This window comes from Embiotoca jacksoni, unplaced genomic scaffold (assembly GCF_022577435.1).
Source record: "Embiotoca jacksoni isolate LCO1_2020_lvr unplaced genomic scaffold, fEmbJac1.0.p SCAF_123, whole genome shotgun sequence".
NCBI classification, from domain to species: Eukaryota; Metazoa; Chordata; class Actinopteri; family Embiotocidae; genus Embiotoca; species Embiotoca jacksoni.
Window position 1 is genome coordinate 355336 of NW_027185256.1, and position 9815 is coordinate 365150.

Below are 9815 nucleotides of genomic sequence, written 5' to 3' on the forward strand. Positions count from 1 at the left end.
TACCACTGAAGGGGTGACGACACCTACCACTGAAGCGGTGACAACGCCTACCACTGAAGGGTCGACAACGGCTACCACTGAAGCGGCGACAACACCTACCACTGAAGCGGTGACAATGGCTACCACTGAAGCGGCGACAACAGCTACCACTGAAGCGGCGACAACAGCTACCACTGAAGCGGCGACAACGGCTACCTCTGAAGCGGCGACAACACCTACCACTGAAGCTGTGACAACGGCTACCTCTGAAGCGGCGACAACGGCTACCACTGAAGCGGCGACAACGGCTACCACTGAAGCGGTGACAACGCCTACCACTGAAGCGGTGACGACGCCTACCACTGAAGCTGTGACGACTGCTACCACTGAAGTTGTGACGACGGCTACCACTGAAGGGGTGACGACACCTACCACTCAAGCTGCGACAACGGCTACCACTGAAGCGGCGACAACGGCTACCTCTGAAGCGGCGACAACGGCTACCACTGAAGCGGCGACAACGGCTACCACTGATGCGGTGACAACACCGACCACTGAAGCTGTGACAACACCTACCACTGAAGGGTCGACGACGGCTACCACTGAAGTGGTGACTACACCTACCACTGAAGCGGTGACGACGCCTACCACTGAAGCTGTGACGACTGCTACCACTGAAGGGGTGACGACACCTACCACTGAAGCGGCGACAACGGCTACCACTGAAGCAGTGACAACGCCTACCACTGAAGCGGCGACAACGGTTACCACTGAAGCGGCGACAATACCTACCACTGAAGCTGCGACGACGGCTACCACTGAAGGGATGACGACACCTACCACTGAAGCGGTGACAACGGCTACCACTGAAGCGGCGACAACTGCTACCACTGAAGCGGTGACGACGGTTACCACTGAAGCGGTGACAACACCTACCACTGAAGCGGTGACAACACCTACCACTGAAGCGGCAACAACGGCTACCACTGAAGCGGTGACAACGCCTACCACTGAAGCGGCGACAACGGTTACCACTGAAGCGGCGACAACGGCTACCACTGAAGTGGTGACAACGGCTACCACTGAAGCGGCGACAACACCTACCACTGAAGCTGTGACGACGGCTACCACTGAAGGGGTGACGACACCTACCACTGAAGCGGCGACAACGGCTACCACTGAAGCGGTGACAACGGCTACCACTGAAGCGGCGACAACGGCTACCACTGAAGTGGTGGCAACACCTACCACTGAAGCTGCGACAACACCTACCACTGAAGCGGTGACAACGGCTACCTCTGAAGCGGTGACAACAACTACCACTGAAGCTGTGACAACACCTACCACTGAAGCTGTGACAACACCTACCTCTGAAGCGGTGACAACAACTACCACTGAAGCTGTGACAACACCTACCACTGAAGCTGTGACAACACCTACCTCTGAAGCGGTGACAACGGCTACCTCTGAAGCGGTGACAACGCCTAACACTGAAGTGGTGACAACACCTACCACTGAAGCGGTGACAACGGCTACCAGTGATGCGGTGACAACGCCTACCACTGAAGCGGCGACAACGGCTACCACAGAAGCGGCGACAACGGCTACCTCTGAAGCGGTGACAACAACTACCACTGAAGCTGTGACAACACCTACCACTGAAGCTGTGACAACACCTACCTCTGAAGCGGTGACAACAGCTACCTCTGAAGCGGTGACAACAACTACCACTGAAGCTGTGACAACATCTACCACTGAAGCGGCGACAACGGCTACCTCTGAAGCGGTGACAACGGCTACCACTGAAGCTGTGACAACACCTACCACTGAAACTGTGACAACACCTACCACTGAAACTGTGACGACGGCTACCACTGAAGTGGCTACAACTGTTGCCATCACAGTAACAGTTTTGACGTTCAGATCTGTTCAAGACACATTTACAACTGACTTACTGATTCCCTCATCTGCAGCTTTTAAAAGTCGAGCTTTGATGATAAAGAATCAGGTACGTCTCCCATTTAAAAAAAAAAATCCTTTATGTTCACCTTGAAATATTCAATCGGAGCACTCAAGCCCCTTCTGATATTCAACTGTAACTATTCAATAGAAATGCCATCAATGAGCTTTTCAAAATAATAATGTAAATTACAAAAAAGTAGTCTGTTGGACTACAATAGAATTCAAGATAGTTGGTTAAATTTCCAGATGGAACTGATGACAGAGACAAATATAATTAAGCTTTACTGTGCATTTTACCTTGGAAAAAAATGGACAAAATTTTTTAAAGATTACTTGTTATTTTGTTTTTGCAGCTTGAACCTGTCTTCCAAAGTCAGTTTTCTTCCTTCACATCTTTGGACGTGGTAGAATTCAGGTAATAAGAATATTTTGACTTATCCTGTTACAATTTTTAAAAAACTGTTCCGAATCAAAAATACAAAACTGTGATTTGTGTTTCTCCTTTACTAGAAATGGATCTATCATCAACATCATGAACCTCAGGTTTCAAAGCACATCTGTTCCTGATAGCACTCAGGTTGCGAACACTTTGATAAATGCAAACGTCGTCGGTTTCGACATTGAAAGCAACTCCATCAACATCAATGGCATATCAAGTAAGTAATATCGAGCAATATAGAGTAATAAGTGAGCAAACTTGTCAATAACAGGACATGTTTAGTAAACAATGGTGTTTCACCCTTTTGTCTATATTGACAGCTTCAAGTGGAGCTACCACTGAAGCGATTACGGTTGCCCCAGCACCTACCACTGAAGCGGCGACAACAGCTACCACTGAAGCGATTACGGTTGCCCCAGCACCTACCACTGAAGCGGCGACAACAGCTGCCACTGAAGCGACAACTGGAGTATCAACAACAACTGATGCAACAACTGCAGCAGCAACAACAGCAACAACAACTATTGCTACTACCACAACAACAACTGAAGCTCCCCCACAAATTGTGGTTCTTGCTGCAGTTGTGGAAGAGCCATTCGTAGAAGAACTCACAAATAGAAACAGTGAGCAGTTTAGGAGCCTGGAGATAAGAGTGGTGACAGTGGTGGGTACAGTGTCACAATTATTTGTTTCAATGTGTACTAAGTGAGTTCGTAGTTGTTTTTTATTTAATTTGAAAACAACTTTATTCGTATTTTTTTTACTTCCCACAGTGCGATATCATCTACAGTGCTCGATTTGGGGTGCTTTTTATCCGCACTTTTATCATCAGGTTTACGTAAGTTTTTACATTTTGAGAATCAAATTGACTTTTGGTCATTAATATTAATATATAAAGCTCATATTAATAAAGACAAAAGAGAAACAATTACACATGTAAAACTTATCAATGTTAATTGAGGTATGTATTTCTTTTATGCAGGCAAGCTGGCGCTAGAACACGAATGGATAACACTGAAGCAGAGGTCGGGGTTGAGTTCAACCAAACTTCGACACTTGAAGAAATTCCACAGGCTGATGTTGTTGCAGAAACCTTAGTGGATGCTGTGTCCAGTCCCAACAGTTCATTTTCTGCCTTCAATCTCACAGTTCAAGCCAACTCTGTCCAAGTAATTCGTAAGTAAACAGTGGCCACAAGAAATTCATTAAAAAGGTTATTTATCTCTGGCTGTGTCATGTACGTGTTTGCTGGTGAACAATCCTGTTGTCTCAATGAATAATACATTAGTCATTACTTAGTCTAAATCAATGATCCCTAAGGCATTGTCTCTCCTTACACCACGTTGCGTTTAGAGTTATTTCTCTTTCTGTTCTTAATCCTTTGACAAATTGCTGGGATGACAAATACTATACAGTCATTAATACAATTAAGTCCACTGTGACAAATATCAGTAAATGTGACTTACTGTACATAAACATACACTCTATTGTTATGGACAGTATATGTCTGTTTAAAAGAAACTGGCTAACAGAAACTTTTTTTTAATTTTTTTACATCGTTCCATTTGTTTACAGGCACACCAAATTCCACAACTGCAGCCCCCACTTTAAATTCAACGACTTCTGCAATCCCATCTGCAACAACCACAGCAACAAATGCTGCAACACCAGCAACAACTGCCGAGGCGGTAACAACGAGGCAGTTGACTTTCAGATCTGCTGGGGAGACATTTACAAATGACTTACAGAATTCATTATCTGCAGCGTTTATAAATCGAGCTGCACTGTTAAAGTCAACAGTAAGTATTTTTCTTGAAGTGAAACCATACACCAAGTATAGTCATTCTAATCAAGTTTAAACACAACATTATATTGTGACAGTATTTCTGCAATTAGCCATATTTTCTTTTCATTCGTGCAGTCATCCCTTTTCAACGCAAAGACATCCAATTTAAAATTCCCAATCCAAATGTTATGGAGTTAGATTGTATAGTGTGAACTAAAGAAAACTTCAGCAAACTTATTTTCAATTGTAAAACAAAGTATAAACAAATGTTTGCAACACATGTCCATTTTAAAATCTGGTTGGATGCTGGAGAAGCTTATTGCTTGTGGTGACTTCTTAAAGATGAAATAATGCATTATCTTTCAATAGAGAGTTTATAGCACACATTCAATATGTGGTAAAGTGGAAATTGGGTGAATGGGAAATGCATCAGTGTTATTACATAGTGAAAATGAAATACTATAATCACAGTGGTTAATTGGGAAGTGAAGATGCACAAGCCATTAGACTGTAGCATATGCTGTATACTTACTTATTGTTTTTATTTCTGTAGCTTGAACCTTTCTACCAAACAACATTTTCTTCATTCCGCTCATTGACAGTGATTTCATTCAGGTAATTTGTTTATGATTATACTGATATAGTCTTTTGCTATATTGACCATATACAGTCATATAATTAAAACAATGTTTTTCTAATTCCTTTTGCAGCAATGGATCAATCATCAACAACATGAACCTTAGATTTGCATCTACATCTGTTCCTGACAACACTCAGATCGCAAACGTTTTGGTCAATGCAGCTTCCAACATCACCGCCTTCAACATTGACACCAACTCTATTTTTGTGGATGGCACACGTAAGCAATGTTGGATGTTATCCTTATCAAAAATCTATAACATCACACAGTTGTTTGTTAAAGCAATGCCTTGTTTCTTTTTTTCAACATTTGCAGAAGTGTCGGGTGGAGTAAGCCACAACATCAGTCTCATCACTGCATCCTGCTTGGTGCTGCTCTCATGGCTAATGTCGCACTAGCATTAACGACTGTGCTGATGTCCACGTGACATCCCATTAAAAACCGGCTGCTGTCACTGGCATGAACAAGGACTCCTGATGAACTGCAATCTAATATGACTCAGAGAGAACTTCTCGATAAGTTAGGTTTACTACACAAGTTGATTATAAAAGATGACTGCAAATCTACTGAGCCTTAATTGCTCAGAGTTTTGCTGGAACTCTCTTTGACGTTCCATAAATGAATCTACGAAGTCAATTTTCATATTTAAATGTGTTTATAGTACATGTGTATTCTGTGACTAAATAATAAATAATAATAATAATAATAAAAGACATACTACACTGTATATATACTAATGATAATGCTAATAAGTATTTGCCATCTGAAGCAGGTACAAACAATGTGTATTCTAATAAACTGAAGATGATTCTATTAAAAGTACTGAAGATATGTACAGAACCAAGGGCTGATTCTATTCTTTTTTTACTTTCACAATCTGCTATTCCCACTGAGGTCAGTGAATCAGGTTTGGTCAGGAAGAAAACATCAGGACATACAGTTGGCCCTTAAAGGTATTTGGACAGTTGATATGTCAGCAAACCTTAAGCAATTTACAAGATAGATAAATAGATAGATAGTTACTTTATTAATCCCGCAAGGGGACATTTTTTAATTAAGTGAATTGTTGGTATGTAGAGAAACACATCCTTACTTGCAGGATTGACCTTATATGTTCTCTATAAATTACCATGGAAGTGATTTGCTTAAAGCAACTTCAACAAGGGCAAAACAACACAAAGTGAGCTCAGTGAAAAGATCACGCTCTGTTTGTTTGCACCAAGAAAAACTCTCAACAGCTCAGTAAAAACTCAAACCCACATCCTCCACAGTTTGGTGTCTTGTCAAAAAGATTTTAAAAAATGACAAACCCCAACAACAAATTCAACCCCATGAATATGAGTAAAATCAAGAAAAACAGGAAAGAAACAGCAGCAAAGATAACTTCAGAGATCAATGAGGATTACCACATAGCTCAGTATCTATTGGGTTAAGGTTTGGTCTCTGACTGGGCCACTCGAAAGGGCAGATGTTCAAGTTATTTACTTGGATGTTTCAGCTCATTTCCCTGCTGCATCTTAAAAAAACTGGAATAGTAAAATTCTTTCTTGATGACCATTTTCAGTATTTTCCCTAATGGTTTATTCAAAGACATTAAATGCAGCTGAGAAGGTACTCATGAAATCATCTAATTTTCATAAACAAACTGGACTTTATGATTGGTAAATACAATTTTCCCCAAATACATACTTTTGGAAACATTGATGTATCCTACATATTCATTTGACATTGGTGATTATTAAATGTAATCCGTATGTTATAAATAAAGTACAAATGTATCAGAAATGTCATGAAAGTTGTAGCTTAACATAATGCTATCTCTGTTTTCTCGATGGAAGTGCCATTGAATATATAGTTGTATGGAGACGTTTCAACATCCCTCAGAAAGTGACACACGTTGATTTTAGAAGTGAAACAAAATAAATACAACCACTGCAGCAAACAGACATAGAAAAAGAGCTTTTTCAAAGATTAACACACTGTTAATTATTATTTTTTGGAACTTTTCTGAAATTGTGAACCAAACAAATATTGTGGTATATTTTAAAGTCTGAGCACTCGACTGTCAGTCAGGACTGAGGAAACAGCTGCCTTCAGTTCTCGGTTTAGGAGTTTTCACCCACTCTTCCTTGCAGATCACTTCAAGTTCTGAGATATTTTTAGGCAATCATCCTCCAGCACGTTTAAGATCTATCCAATGTTCAAGCCAGTGGACCGAGGGCCAAGTTACTTTTAATGTATAGTTTTAAATACTCTCTGGCTTATTCTGGTGTGATCAGTTATGTTTGTTATAGGTATTTAAGTATTAGTTAAGTTTTTATTTCTCTGTAAATAAAGAGGGAAAGAGATGTGTATCAAAGTAAACAGCATGGTAAGTAAACCCAGGACATTTTTGTAAACTAAACATGCTTGAAATAGTCACTTGCAGTGGTACATCAGGTAAAATACTAAAAACAGCAGCTTTATCAAGATAGAGGAAAACATATTCCTGAGCACAGTGTGAAAAGCCTTTATTCCCTTTTAACAGTACTGTTTGATGGACTGATTATCTTAGATGTGGTGTCCTCAGAACCTGCAGTTTGAATTGTACCTGTGTGGTGCAGTCTGAAACCCAGCTGCTGTGTCCTCTAGGGGTCACTGTTTCTGAGGCTTAACTTAAACCCAGTGCGGACTGCTTTAACTGACAGCCATATTATGATGTGTTTAAGGGCAGATTCATACAGTCCATAACTTATTCAGACACATTCATTTCTGAACACCATGTGTTGTTTTGGAAACACTATATGAATATAATAAGACACACACATATATATATATATATATACATCATATACATATAAACATCTGACAAATGTAACAACTGTTAATTAATGTACTGTTACATGTTTAGTGCCAATGTCAATGTCCATTTTCCAGAAATGCACTGTCACACCAATTCTCACCAGTTTCACTGTAAGCTGATGATGTACTGTATATTTGACAGATTTGTGGAACTGCAGTACAATTAAAGGAACAAAATACACTCCATAATGTCCTGTCTGAAAATTCACTGACTTCCCTTAAGTTTACAGACATTTCCATCATAAATCCAACAACGAAGAACTCTGTAGATTCACAGGTTATCCTCTGTGCCATTCACAGACACTTCTGTCCATCCTTAAACTGATATGTCGGTAAATTTACAGCATATCCTCAGTAACATTTGCTAAAATTTTCTTCACCCCTGAAAATTCTCAAAACTTATTTAACATAAAACACCTCACTTTAAAAAGTGTTTTTTTTTTTTTTTTTTTTTTTTTTTTTTTTTATCACACAAGTGTGACATGTTTTTCCAATTCTGAGATTTTGTGAAACTTTGACTGAGTAACCAATGTGTGTATTGGCTGCCCGGCCTGTTGCATTTTTAGCACCTGATGGGGGTTCTTGCTCCAACAATGCAACGTGCTTTGAAAAATAAATACAGAAATTCCTTTCATATTAACTTGATAGGTTGAGCTGTGTTTTTATGGACTTTTATGCTGATATTGTGTGACACAAACTTTTAGAACAATACTAGTTCATTGACGAGTCAACTACAAGTGTAAGCAAAACATGTCCTTTCAAGTTTATGTTTTCAAAGAGTGGATAAGATTTCTGGTTTAATGGGATCCATTAGTGAAACTAAATTCATTGACAATGTTTAATCAAGTCATGAGGTCTATTTCTTTTTCTTGCTTCTTCCAGACTTTCAATCTTTTTCTGAGAATATGGTAACACAAAGGGATATTCTGATTGCATTGAAACTAGCTGCAGGTCACACAGAAATGAGCATCTCGATAAATCACAGAAATCTTCAACTTTAACCTATAACATCAATGTTAAGCTTTAAAATCTTCACTGCCAGAGAATCTGAGAGGGCTTTGACATTCAAATGTTTTTGCATTACAAACAAATAAGGCCTTTGTGTGGTAGCTGTTAGATAGAAATATTTGTTTATCCTGACTTAACATGAAAGAAGGTTTCACCACTAGTTCACATAACAAGGAGTATGCTTTCAAACTGAGCTAGAGAACTGACCGACTGACAGACTGCATTTTTGTTCATCAAGTTTTGCAAAATTTCTGAAAAATCTATCTTGCCTTTTTTTTGTGTTCCAAAATGTAAAGACTTTAGTAAATGTGGAATGTCACATATGATGAGAGGATTGTGGTGTGAATGAGACGAAACTTAAACTCAAATTTGAAAAAAACAAAACAACTATACCAAATTAAAGGGTGAACTTCATAGCTTTTCTTCTTCTATTTTCATTTTGGGTGAGTACATTTGTTCACTTTTGTACATGCATATACACTGCATCATCTGCTTTCATGTCAATATAATGAAGGTAATTCATTTGTGTTGCTGAACATTCTGAACATATTAAGATTGCTGTTTGTATTTTGTCAGAATGCCACATCAGTGGAAATGTATGTTTAAAACAAAAACTGTCACAAAGGGAAAGTTGTATTTGATCAAAGTTTGGTCAAAATAGTAAGCTTTTTTTCAGAGTTCAGATTTTTATGAATTTGTCTCAGCAGTGGTGTAATCAACACAAAAAAAGGGAGGTTGTCATTTGCAGATTAAATCGTCTGCAGCGTAATCAAGACTAAATACTGTGAATTAAGTAGTTTAAAAATATAGAACCAAACAATTCACATCACAATGTGATTGTTGTAAATACTTTTTCTTTGAAGATTTCTTTAAAAGTTATGCTCACAAGGATTTCAATATTAACATTAAAAAGAAAGAAATGCTGCTACTATCTGTAATGTAAAAGTGTTTCACATGCTACTTTGGTGAGTAAATCTCTGTATTGTTTGATGTTACAGATTCAAAGTGAGAGAGAATGGGTGTTGGATGGATTATACGTATTTTCCTGATTCTAACAGGTAAGATGACTGATAATGTGATTGTTTTTTGAAATGGCTTGATTTAAGAAAACAACATAAAAACGTCAGAAGCCATTTACAACACTTGTATCACAATTTCTT

General features: G+C 39.1%; 1 protein-coding gene across 1 annotated transcript; it reads left to right on the plus strand.

The window, feature by feature from the left end:
- The first annotated feature begins 709 nt into the window (after positions 1-709).
- Positions 710-5650, plus strand: LOC138195754 (mucin-5AC-like). The gene is made up of 10 exons (XM_069145401.1): positions 710-1987; positions 2295-2356; positions 2452-2597; positions 2701-3044; positions 3154-3218; positions 3363-3556; positions 3956-4179; positions 4720-4781; positions 4877-5025; positions 5122-5650. The coding sequence occupies exons 1-10, from the start codon at positions 806-808 to the stop codon at positions 5202-5204; spliced, it is 2511 nt and encodes an 836-aa protein (XP_069001502.1). The 5' UTR covers positions 710-805; the 3' UTR covers positions 5205-5650.
- Positions 5651-9815: the final 4165 nt, after the last annotated feature.

Excerpts from the sequence above, each read along its gene's own strand:
- LOC138195754 (XM_069145401.1), top strand. The coding sequence starts at position 806 with ATGACGACACCTACCACTGAAGCGGTGACAACGGCTACCACTGAAGCG. Across the intron at positions 4,180-4,719 it reads CTGCACTGTTAAAGTCAACA|CTTGAACCTTTCTACCAAAC; the intron begins GTAAGTATTTTT and ends TTATTTCTGTAG. Across the intron at positions 5,026-5,121 it reads TATTTTTGTGGATGGCACAC|AAGTGTCGGGTGGAGTAAGC; the intron begins GTAAGCAATGTT and ends CAACATTTGCAG.